Genomic DNA, 12976 nt, shown 5'->3' with positions numbered 1-12976 from the left:
ATGTGGTTCTGATAAACCAGATCTGTACAATCCACTATTGATCAGTGATGTAACAGAAATCTTCCATGATTCAGAGTTCAATATTTTCAAAAGCAATTTCAAATTTCGTCAAGTCGTTTCAATGAATGACCTGAGCAAATCCTTTTTCAAGAAAACTCTTTCTCTTTTCTTCCTTTTTCAAAAAATGTCTTCATCCTCATCAATAACTACTAATTAATCTTCTCATGTGGTTATAGACACTCATCGCCATATGTAACTTTAGAGTCTCAAGAACAAACAAAGTTCTTTTGCTCCATTTAAACTCTAATCAAGGCCGTTGCAAGCCTGGAGGAGGGGGAATTTAAATCTCTCCGTAAAAAATTGGGAAAATAGAATCTTTAAGCCGTGGACTCCAGGAATCACGCATCCTAGAACTGCTTTGGGATGCGGCTCATGCATTACGATTGTACCCCTCATCATCTGCGACACTCGGAAACAAATAGCACAGATATCCCATAAAGGCAATGGGCGCACAATCACACTGTTGCGCGTGATGCAGATGTTCTTTGAAACCAGGATTTAAGGTATGGGTGGAGAATCTATGGCGTGGAAGACCAAAGCGGCAAGGGGAGCAATTACATTGGCATACAGAGCTTGAAGGGTGCTTGTGAAAATGTACACAGGAAATGAGTGCGGCTGGGATGGTATGCAAGTTGGGTGAGTACACAGTGATTTCATTATGAACAGCGCTCAATTGAAACAAATGAATGCCTGTATGGCCCTGGGGAATTCATTTCTTTCAACTGTTAAGCAGCATTAGAACCTTCATTTATTTTTAGCACTCAATTCCCAGAAGGTTTTAAACCCTAGTCTAAGGTTTACCCCCCAAAATATACCCCCGATTCCAAAACTCCCCAAAATAAATTTTCTGGCTACAGCCTGAACTCTGGTCCTAGAGCGTGGCTATCAATATACATAAGAGCAAAATTTGCAGCTGCAACAAAATGCAAAACTTCAAGCATGAAAATGATGCTTTAATGTAATCACGGCTTGAATAAGCAAAACTGTCCTCCATCAAGACAACATGACCGCTGACTTGAAACCTATAAAAATGTTGGCAATTTTGCAGAGACAGGTAAAATTCAGGAAAAATAGGAGCGTTCTCTTGGAAGCTTTTGATCCACAAAACCTGACTGCCATCAAGCTACAATGCACCACTGTGAGTACTTTCAGCAAATTCCTGCTGCGGGAGCCCTTGGTTGGCACCTTTACCTTCCTACTTACCTACATAATTGGCAACAGACAAAATGATGATGCTTACCATTCCTTCCCTTCTTCCTCTAAATTACACTTTTCTAGGTCATGACATTTAAATGATGTAAGACAGGTTCAATGAGGGGTCAAAGAGATTATAACTTCCTCCACTTGGATCTTAATAATAGGTACATATATCCAGAGCAAACAACACCACTTGTACTTCACATGTACTTTATATCTACTGCATATAACATGTGAACATTTTCAACTGATATAGGCAGTCAATCTGGTGAGTTTTTGCTTCCTCAATTTCCATATATGTACGAGGGTGGAGGGACCCAAATATTATTAACTGGACACAATTTTGAAAATAATTCAAAATTTAATTTTTTGTGCTACAAACGCTAGTCACCTTCGAAGTACCTACTCTCCATTTAAACTGATACATTGGTTAAAACTTTTTTTCCACTGCGCAAAACACCTTTGGTACTCGTTGTTTCGAATGCCTTGAAGGACCGCCTTCGATTCCATTTTCACCTCCATAATGTGATGAAAACGTTTCCCATTCATCACCATTTTCATCTGGTTGAACAAAAAGAGCTCAATAAATGTGAGATCTGTTGAGTAGGGTGGGTGAGGAGGCAGTATCGTGCAAGTGTTTACCAAAGACTCAAGTTGCAGCAATCGGCAACACGTGCTGCTTTTTATCAGGAGGCAACAATCAGGGGATGAATTTTGCTGCGATTTGTCTCAATTGCTAATCTTCAGCTCAAATTCACGGTAATGAACTCCACGAATGACCAGATTGTTCAGCGAGTCCATCAATAGTACGTCTCTTATCCTCGTACACAAGGGTAAGAGTTTTTTTTACCACATTTTCATCAGTTCTGGACCTGGAAGGGTGGTGTGGGCATTGAATGTCTTCGATTGACATGTTGCCACATTTGAATTGCGAATACCACTCGTGCACATAAGTTATTTTTAGTTGGCAACATAATAACTGTGTCTGACTCAATTTTACTGAGCAGAGAGCAAAATTTCAATGCTGCATGATGTTCTCGAATATCAGCCATTTCAAAAATCAAAGAGGCCAAAAAACTCTTCGAATGTTTACCGTCCCAGTGGCTCACTGCAACCGTCTACATATATCCACGCCGTTTTGCATACTGATCGACTCAGAAATGATGAAATAACACCCATCTAGTGGGAGAAGCCCAAAATATAAGAGCGATGCATGTAGTGATTGCAGTCCAGTTATTTTTAGGTCCCCCCCCTTGTATATATGTATATAATTCAGAAACTCCCTTGGCATCTGTAACCTTCACCCTAGTAGCACCAAAACGATTATATCTGTATATTTTTTAAGATTTCAAAATACATCGGTATGCAGATTTGCAAATCCGTATATTATACATATTTTATACACGTCTGATGGTCCATGGTACTTGATGTATACCAGAATCTTTAAAATATACAAATAATATCCTTACGGCGTAACCAGGGATCATCAGACATGTATAAGATATATATAATATACAGATTTACGACGAGTTATACGCATTTAATATATATAAAATCCATATTATGGCAGCAGTTATAATACGTATAATATCTAGATATTATCTGCATGGTAGAGGACATTTGCATATACATATTTTATACAGAAATAATATGTATACAGTGTATACTATGATACGTATTAAATTTGGATATAATCCTTTTGGTGCCACTAGGGCAGTCCACTCCCTTCTACCATCAAAAGCAGCCTCTATCTCAGGCAATTATATTGTATCGTTAGAATTGAATAAAAATTGGTTTAAATTCTAGAAGAAGTTTACAGCCCCCTTACAACACTTGACTGCCAAAGTGTAAATGGATAAATGGTTTCTGGTGAGATTCCTGCAAGGGGCTTGTGTTTGGCATTGATTGGAAATAAATGTTCTGATTGGCAGGAGAACTGTTGCTTATTACAATGGTTCATCTTGGCCTCAGAATGAAAAATTTCAAACTCATAAAATTCTGACGACGATGCCAACCACTTAGAACCACAAACAACAATCAGAATTATTCCATTCAGCATCAAACACACCCCATACAGCCTCCCTTTATTATGGGTAGTATAGTTTATACTCCTGAAGAGTCTTATTAACAAGAATTCAGGGCCACTCCTGACTCTGTTACAATGCTTCCAACTTTGCATAAATTTTACATTTAAAAATTTTTTTGAGGGTGCCATCAGAAAAATATACACTATTTATATGTTGCTCAAATATAATGAGCTGAAATACAAACTGTGGTCTTAGAGTCATGCATTGGAGAAAAATATGTAAAGGCAGGAATGATAATTGGATGACGGGAATGGCAGCGATTTTCATTGACAGCTAATATGTACTTACCCAGATCTTTATATTCCTTGAATTGACCATTGAAGATGATGAAATGCAGTATTATTGGGCAGTTCGCTTCGTTGGGGTTCTCAAAAACGTACAGCTCACGCATTGGCTCTTCGAGGAATTTTTTTGATAGTTCAGCAACAGGAGGAAATGGAACAGAATTCAGTCTTGCCCACTTCTCGGCCAAAATGATTTCCTGCCAATCAAAAGGAAGAAAAATTACTTTTCACATCAACATTAGATGGCACATAGAGCAATAAAACAAAAATTAATGTAGGTTACCATAATGGGGCTATGTTCACCAATTGTTTATGCTGCAAAATAAATCACTTCATAGTGTTCCACAAATTTTAGTTTTTTTGGAACATTACTAAGGGATTTATTTTGCACCATTATATGTGCGGTCCCATCAAGTGAGGCCTGAACACTTGATATACCTTCATACACCAATTGTTGGCATATTGCGATAGAATACAAAAAATAAGCAGACCTATATTTTTCTATTTTCCAATCTGCACTCCACTTCTCCACCTAATTATCGTGAAAAATTAATCTCGTTGGGCTTTTTGCACATGAAAGTCTCAGGTGAAATGTGGTGGAGTACCATTCCATCACAAATGAAAGGGATTTTGATAGTTTTCACTTTCAAACTCATTCACTTCACTTCCTGACGTGCTTCTGCAAATCTGCATTTTTAGGAAATATGTAAAGGCAACAGACAAAAAATGGATATGTGTGTAATTGTTTTCATTTTGCAGCATGTGGCATTCCTATACAAGTAAAATATATTAGTGATTAACCCCATACCATATCTTCTTCATCAGTATTTGTGTCATAGAACAGAATAGTACAGGCAGGATAGAGGCAAAAAATAAATATAAAAATACAGATTCTTATTAAAATTATTGTTTCTCTATTCATAGTAAATCACAGCCACCCGACCAAAATAATGAAACATAGATTCCGAAATTAGTTATGTAGCCAACAATCACTTTCACATGATGCTGCACACCCATATCTAATAAGCAAGAACCAGATGAATAAGTGACCATTGGTGAGGTGTGGTATATGAAGGAGGTAACTGACAACTGAGGTCATTTGAAACATTAGAGAAGGAAGAAGAGAGAGAAACCTGGCATCATCATAATGCTTTTAATTGCTTAACGTCCCATCCAAGGGATTTAGTTGTACATTTGAAGTACCTTCTGCGACGTAAACACTGGAACAAGGATCAAGTACCCTCTGAAAAATATCCACCACTTCCAGAATTTAGACCTGGAGCATTTGGGTCAGAAGCCATCACCAATCCAATCTGTTTCCTAACTAATTATGTATTCAATGCACCGTTTTCATAGTACATAACTCACTAAGAATTGAACACTTACTTTAAATGGCTCGTGGAGATCACTGAGTCGACCACTAAAATCAAAGGAGAGGTAGATGTCCACGGCCCTCTGTGGTCTGAGCAACAGTGGATACGGGCTGTTGAAGGTCAGACCCGAATCCACGAGATACAACTTTTTGGCTTGCACCTCCACTGCCTCGTGGAATCCTTTGAAAGCCATGTCTGTAAAACATACATTGAAAAGTGAGTTTGAATAACAATATACAAACCAATCTGAATTTGGAATTAACTATAGAAGAAATCTATACATCACGGCATCAGTTTATGCTAAGATATCTTATTTATAGAGCTATTAAGGGGTCCTTAAAATAGAATAGAGTTAAATAAGAAACAAAGAAATTAATAAATATTCAACAAATTTATAAGATAGCCAGATATATATTTTAAGAAAATAAGAATAAGGTCTTATACTCACTGCAAAATTATAAAATATGTATAATTCCAATTTAACCAGATAAAAAATTACACTGTTGATAACAGAAATTTAAATAAATATATCTAACTTTCTACTGGATAATAATGCAATTTTATATACATTTTTTTAAGAGAGGAGCATACAATATTTCATTCATCAAGCTTTCAGAAAATAAAATGCGGCCATTAAAATTTGAGCTCTGAGAACTTGCTAATAATAGTAAGTCTGCATGAGTAATGTTCCTCCTCAGATGATACATATATGCTCAATAACATGACAACATAAATAATGAAAAGAGCAGATGATGAATAGATAAAAAAGAAAAAAGGGGCCTTAGGGCCTTTTTGAAAATTAGCTACACCAATATTCTAAAAAGTAAACTGCAAAAATGGTGATGAATAAAGTTTAAAGTCAAACAAATAGATCAATGATGCATACATCAATGGCAAAATGGGGACATGGCTCCAATGGCTTAATGAACATTAAATATGTGGGTTTTCACTCCTAGTATATCCATTAACCTTTATAGTGCTGGGGGGGCCAGTCCATCTGCCCTGGGGGTATGTGCGAAGAGTGCCAAGGGCCAATCTATCGGCTGGGAATTTTTACATGCACGCTCAAAAAATCATGTAGCTGGCATTAAAAGGGTTAAAAAAATGAATATTTGGCAGGGAGGGGGAAAATAAAGAGTGTGGGTATGAGAGCACAAAATAAAGGAAAGGGCCCTACACACTCGCATTCCCCATCACATCATAGGCTTTTGCTTTTCTGACACGATCAGAGGGTCCTGCTCTAGTGAGAACATGAGGTGGAAACAAGAATGAATCATTTTCAAGATGGGGGACTACACTCAACGACCATATGAAGCATCTCACTTACACAAATTTGCATCCACAAAACTCACTGATGCTTTTCTGAGAGTATCTTTGGGTCCTATTTGAGAAGAATCATGTAAAAGAGCATGCTCCGCCGATATACACAAGCCTCGGTGATGTCCACTGCAAAACTTCCACATCATGTGTATGAGTTCAAAATGACTAAAACAAATGAATACTGCTTACCATCATCAGGGGTTGTTATGCTGAAGGGAGAAATGGGAAACGTCTGCTGGAGGGATAAGCCTCGGAGGGGATTGAATATGAGTCCAGCACGACCAGCCCTCGTGTCCCCCAAACCACCACTTTGGAAAATTGTCTCGAGCACTGATTTCCAAAAATTCCTTTGTACCTTCCTTTGGTTTGCTTTCTTGACTTTCCTGCAATGTTAAGAAAAAATATTCAATTTTATTCTTTAAACGATTATGATGATACACTAATCATCTCAAAAATATCCAAATAACTTTCTGGGAAAGACTTTTCTCTTTTCAAAGAAGGGAGAGACCTCTGCCGGAAAATTCTCAGGAAATTCCTTTAAAAAACTGTGCCTTTTTAAATTTAAACAAATCGCATTAAAAATATCCATGTATTTTTCACTGTGGTTCAATAATGTGGTAGGGTTGTTGCCCACATAACACAAAATATCTTCTATATGTCTAGAAAATATCTTGTAATATCTTCTAGATAATTTGTAGATATCTGAATTTCCTCTTTTCCGATATCTACAAGATATCTTTGAGAAGATATTTTCTCAGGAGGAGGATTTATGGGGGGGACAAGGGGGCATGTGCTCCCCCCCAGATGGTTTAAAATTAGGCAAGAATTTCTACACAGTTTATCATTATGATCGTTTTATTTTGTGTATTACAGAGCCTGAGTGGAATACCAAGTGGGTGGGTCTGGGGGGTCCGGTTCCCCCAAATTTCCTCCCCAAAATTTCTAATTTATTTTCTTTAATAAGGCAATAAATGTGTTTTTATATTTTGGGGGGGCGGGGTACAGGCCCACTGGACCCCCCCGAAATATAAAAAAATGATGATTTTTTCAATTTTTCCTTTTATGAGACAAAGTGAATGTGTTTTTAAATTTCGGATTTTGGGAGGGGATGGGGTCGAAGGAGGTCCGAAACCCCCCCAACGAAATATAAAAATTTACGATTTTTCATTTTTTTCTTTTATGAAGCAAAGTAAATGTGTTTTTTTATTTCAGGGGGGTACGGACTCCTGGACCCCCCCAAATTTAAAAATTAATGATTTTTTCTTCTTTTATGAAGCAAAGTAAACGTGTATTAATATTTCGAGGGGGGCTAGGGGAGGTCCGAACTCCCTGGTCCCCACTGTGCAACACAAGAATATTCTAGGCATGATAAAGTAGGATATACATATTATTTAAAGTATCCATGACATTGAAGTTATTTTCTAGACATCTAGCAGATATTTAAAATATCCAAGACATTGAAGATATTTTCTAGACATCTAGAAGATATTTAAGATATCCAAGACATTGAAGATATTTTCTAGATATCTAGAAGATATTTTGTGCTATGTGGGTGGTGTGTGCCCCCAGGATAATTGTCTCCTGAGAGCAGTCACTGTTGGGAAAAACTTCTGGGGGCCTTCAGACCCCCAACCTCCTCCTCTGGCTACATGCCTGCTCACCCAGGCACACTTGCCTGATGGGCATTCATAATATATGATGCCATTAGATTATATTTTCAAGCCTTCCAATTTGGAACTTACGAGGGCATGTGTGCGAGGCATTAGCGACCAATTGAAGAACCATTTCTCCCTATTCACACACACAACACACTACATCACTAATATTTGTTCAGCTATATACAAGCAATGTACATAAAATCATATGCTGAACAAATCACTCACAGAATGTCAATACACCATCATGGAACAAGGAAAATTTATTACCTATTCCCTAAATTCAAAATTTTGGCAAAAGAAAAACATAGATTGAAGAGGTAATCTAATAAAAAAAATATACGGTTCATTATAGGAGCAACAACTTCAAACACTAAGCACCAGCTGCAGAGCTCTCACCAAGGCAGTGGTTTTTCAATCTATCCTAACACAGTCTCTCATTTAATACTCTGGAAGCAACATGTCCATTAAATAATTAAAAATGGAATATCAAGCATGTAGGCAGTTGGTTGAGTGTATTTAATAAGACATAGAAAGATCTAGTTCCAATCCAGTCAAATTATTGTTTCACAAATTACGTTTGCTCTGGGCGACTTCTCTAATGTATACAATCCATTTTACAGAGACACGCAAATTAACTATGTATGTGCATGGTTATTGCAGTGATACAAATTTGAGAGCTCTTGCTAAAGAATAAATTCTGGATAGGGGCCTTAGAATAGTCGACTCACCGAATACCTCGAGTAATGAACTTTTCACACTATTCCATATTTGGTGAAACAAAGTCATCATGATTTCATTCGAATAATATTTGAATTTCAAATACAAAGCACAAATCATCATTGATACAATTGATATCCATTGAAAATTGTGGGGTCTTACATGAAGGTTTGGACATTTGGTTGGTTCAATTCTTTAATAATATTTTTACAAAAACTTATCATTGAAAATAAGCATTACCTTACGTATAATCCTGGTGACTCCACGAGAACAACACCAAGAAGAATGTATGTATATCTTCAAATGCACGCGCAAAGGCTGTTCCTTTTCTGACCCCCTTTTGCGTGATCAAATTTACATTTTACATATTCTATTTTAAAGTTACAGTCAATTTTATATTTAATTTAAGGTTTTCAAAGAATGCAGCAAAGCAATACTAATAATATAACCTTCAATATGCATATAAGAAATAACAATAGCATTGCGGCAGGGGCGCAGCTAGCAATTAAGGCTGGGAGAGGTTTAGGTGCAACTAATGCAGGGGTGTGTGGGGTATGGTATACCCGCCAGGATAAGCGGTAGGTGAGAGAATAATAAATTGCGGAAGTTTAAAGATAAATGGTTCAAAATGGTGAGTTTTACGGCTTTCTGAGGGATATTTTATTCATCCTTACTCTATTCTATTTGTAAAATAAATCAAATTAAGTGAAATGGGTTAAACTTAAAAATTTCTCTGAGCTCTGGGGGGGGTTTTATCCCCCAAACCCCCCCCTCGCTGCGCCACTGCATTGCGGTGCTTCATGCGCACAAGTTTGATGTAATTATGGGTGACAGTTGCGTCAGAATTTGGGAGACATTTTGAAGTAGAATGACTTGCAAAATTTTCAGAATTTTCGCATTTTAATAATTCATTTCTGTTTGAAATCGGTGGAAAATTGCATATTCAGTAATGCACTATTTGCTATTCAAGTGAGGTATTTGGAAAAAATTAAGTATTCGTATTCAGTATTCGAATTTGAGAAAAATACTATTTGACCCATCTCTTATTCTGGATGCTTTTCTATATGAAATTACAATTGAAAATAAATTCAATCATTAAACCAAGACTCTACACACTGACCCAACTTCTTCACGTGACTTCTTAGAACTGATTGGTGCAATAAAAACACAACACAAGTGTAACATAGATTGTTAATAATTATGTAGTGGAGAAATTAGAAAGACTTTCACCTTTTCTCCTTCCAGTATTCCTTTTGGCTGTTGGCTTTCCCATTCCTTTTGCCACCAATGCTCTCTTTCTTTTTCACTGAGTTCCCACACCCTTTCAAATCTCCATTCTTGGCCGCATCACTTCCCCCGCCATCAGCGTCCGACACTTTGGTTGAACTTTGCACGCCATTCTTGCTCCCACGCCCACTCCTCACTTCACTTTCAACACTGTCCCTCTCACACTCCACAGAATTGTTCACAGCCGCCACACTTTTAACCTCATCAATGTCCACCAATCCAGCAGACGATCTTCTTCTTCCACCTGATGCTCCATCCACCATTTCCATTGCCTTTTGCTGAAATTCAAAGATGCACTCTCATTATTACTTTCATATTTATTTTACTCACTCGAAATGGTTCTTAAGTAGGTGGCTTTTATTATATGGTCAGAACTGAGACAGCTTGGTCCTCTCTTAGTGCATTTGATCCCTTGGCCATGACAACTGAAAAGGTCAACCCCAGTTTTACAACAGCAAAAAGTTGGCAGTGGATGCCAAGTTATCAGCGATGGATGATGCAAGAAAGAAATAATCAAAAGCATAATGGAGGCAAAGTGGGCAAAATACATTAAAAAGATAGAGGAAGTTTCTTTATGGCAACGAGGCAGCCTGTAGGCTTCACGGATATCTTTGGACATCTTGTTGGAGTTACGTAGCTCAAGGAGGTAGAATATGTGGCAGAAGTTTGACCTTTTGCGGCCATCAACAGATTTGTCATTCATTCAATGTCGGTGGCTTGGACGTTGTCAGCAGCAGAGAAGTCAAGAGTGGAAGCATTCGAGATGCGGTACTACCGGAGAATGATGAAGATTAAATGGATCAACTGTGTAACTAACGAGGAAGACCGAAGAAGAGTGGGAGAAAAGAGATGTCTTCTAAAAATCTTAAGAAGATGACAGGACAACTTAGTTGGCCACATTTTGAGGCACGATGGCCTGATGAAGACTATCGTAGAAGGACAAGTGGAAGGGAAAAAGGGCAAGGGACGGCCCTGAATGAGTTATATCGGACAGGTTATAAAGGATGTAAAAGAGAAGAAATACATCGCTATGAAAAGGCTATCGGATAGGAGAGAGGAATGGAGAGCTGCGTTAAACCAATCTTAGGATTTCTGATTAACGATGATTATGAAGTATATATTATTATTTATGCATGTAAACTGCCAAGTAAATGATCAATAGAATATTTTTCTAGCAGAATGATTGCATGTTCAATGTAGATAAAAATCCTTCTCTCACCTTGCTAAGCTTCCGTGGCTTCGACTTTTGGCCTACATCTCCATTCTCCAATGATGCAACGGAGGATTTTTTACTTTTCTCAGTCTCTGGTTGGCCATTCTCCTCCAAGGCGAGCTCTGCTGCCGAAGATTCATCGTCCTCACTCCCAGAAGAGTCGTCGTCAAAGCCATCCATCTCGCTGTCCGAACTTCCCGAATCACAATTATCGTCCATCACATCCCACAGCATGCCCGACTCAGTGTCGACTAAACATTATCATGCGGGAGAAAAAGAAGGTACAGACATGGCAATTTTTTTCATACCCCTACATGAGCATTCTTTCTTATTCCCTCTGGTTTTTTGGGGTCACAACCAAAACTCAAATTAAATTGAGATAAATGCTCACTTTCCAGAATAGTTTTATCCATTACTTCAATAAATATTAAGTTTGTTTATATAACTTATTTATTTCCTTTTCTGAGTGAATTCTTAGGTATATGTATTGGAGAAGAGGTAATGACATCCTACAAGTCAATAAAAGTGTTTAATGAATGTTTGCTAGACCACTATCAATGCTATCAGGCTCTCAATACCATAAATATAAAATTCTATGTGGGATTACGCTGAGTGGGATATAGAATTTGGGGGTAAGTTGAAGGGGGTATATGTATAACTGAGACAGATGGCCCTACCTCAGAGCAGCTCACTCTACCTTGAGTCATGTCTTTACCTAATTGGTTCAGACCTCAGGCTCAAGTCAAGTTTGAGTAAATGGTCAAATTTTAAAAACTACCTTCCACTCAACTAATTTGAACTTGAGTAATTGCGGTACAGTCAAGGGGTAAAATTTACAAAATAATCTATTTAATTAAATACTTTTCATTCATGGTCTCCATCTCATCAAAAAATAGTATTACTGGAGAACAGTGTCACAAGTGGAAATATTCACGAGAGGTATTTCATTTTGAAAAAGTGAGATGAAGGTAGTGGACATATTGGAACTTGGTGACTCAATTTAAGTTGGGACAAAACTTAGCTGTGGAGCATGACAGAGAGAGTTTTGGGATTCAAGTGAGGCCTAGTACATAATACGAACAATAAGGCAAACGAGTTAAGTTTGAGTAACTTTCTCAGCTACTGGCCTGAGTCTCACAAACATTTTGCAGGGGGAGTTTGAAACCCTGATATCAAATTCACAACAGTCTTGACTGGGAGTGAACTTACCAAGAACAGACCTGGCCGACACCAATTCATCATTTGCTGGCTGATTGTGATGACTCTTGATTAGTTTCTTGTTGGCACAGTAATGTTCATACAGTTCAGAATCCTCCCCCACAACCGGCAAAGTGTTCACCCAACTATCTTCCGATTCCTCGTCCTCGTCGAACGTTTTTTCCTTTGTGTCCTCACTGATTGAGTTTGTCCTTTCACTTTCGCCCCTGAGCAACTGCGGGATCTCCCTCTTCTTCTTCCCCTCGGCCATCAGACGCTTGAACAGGATGCAGAAGGCACTGCCCCACACGCCCATGAGAAAGTGGAGAGGCGGCTCCTTGAAGCGATTGAGCAGCTTCCCCACGTAGAACTTGGATCCAAAATCCTCTGTCCTGAGGAACGTCCCGTACTTTGCACAACCAATCTCATATGGGCTGAACTCCATCCAGTCCTGAGAAAAATTATAATGAATCTTAATTATGGCCATTTCATTCAGTGCCAGTTAAAAGGGTAAAGACTATGCCCCTCTCAAAGCGCGAGCTTCATCAGTTTCTTTAGAAAAAATATATTTTAGGCCCACCAT

The 12976-nt window shown here is 38.1% G+C and overlaps 1 protein-coding gene across 2 annotated transcripts in view; it reads right to left on the bottom strand.

Annotated features, from left to right (window-relative positions):
* Window positions 1-12976, bottom strand: part of LOC124165205 (cytosolic phospholipase A2-like) — a 106253-nt gene that overhangs the window by 868 nt on the left and 92409 nt on the right. For both annotated transcript variants that reach the window (XM_046542483.1, XM_046542484.1), the window contains 6 exons: window positions 12406-12844; window positions 11203-11447; window positions 9927-10261; window positions 6511-6704; window positions 5015-5196; window positions 3633-3825 (listed from right to left, as the gene is read on the bottom strand). In XM_046542483.1, coding sequence (XP_046398439.1) covers window positions 3633-3825; window positions 5015-5196; window positions 6511-6704; window positions 9927-10261; window positions 11203-11447; window positions 12406-12844 — 1588 coding nt within the window. The remainder of the gene's footprint in view (window positions 1-3632; window positions 3826-5014; window positions 5197-6510; window positions 6705-9926; window positions 10262-11202; window positions 11448-12405; window positions 12845-12976) is intronic.

Source organism: Ischnura elegans, chromosome 9, assembly GCF_921293095.1.
Source record: "Ischnura elegans chromosome 9, ioIscEleg1.1, whole genome shotgun sequence".
Taxonomy (NCBI): domain Eukaryota; kingdom Metazoa; phylum Arthropoda; class Insecta; order Odonata; family Coenagrionidae; genus Ischnura; species Ischnura elegans.
The sequence above is the reverse complement of the archived record's forward strand: the minus strand, read 5'-3'. Positions and strand labels throughout refer to the sequence as shown.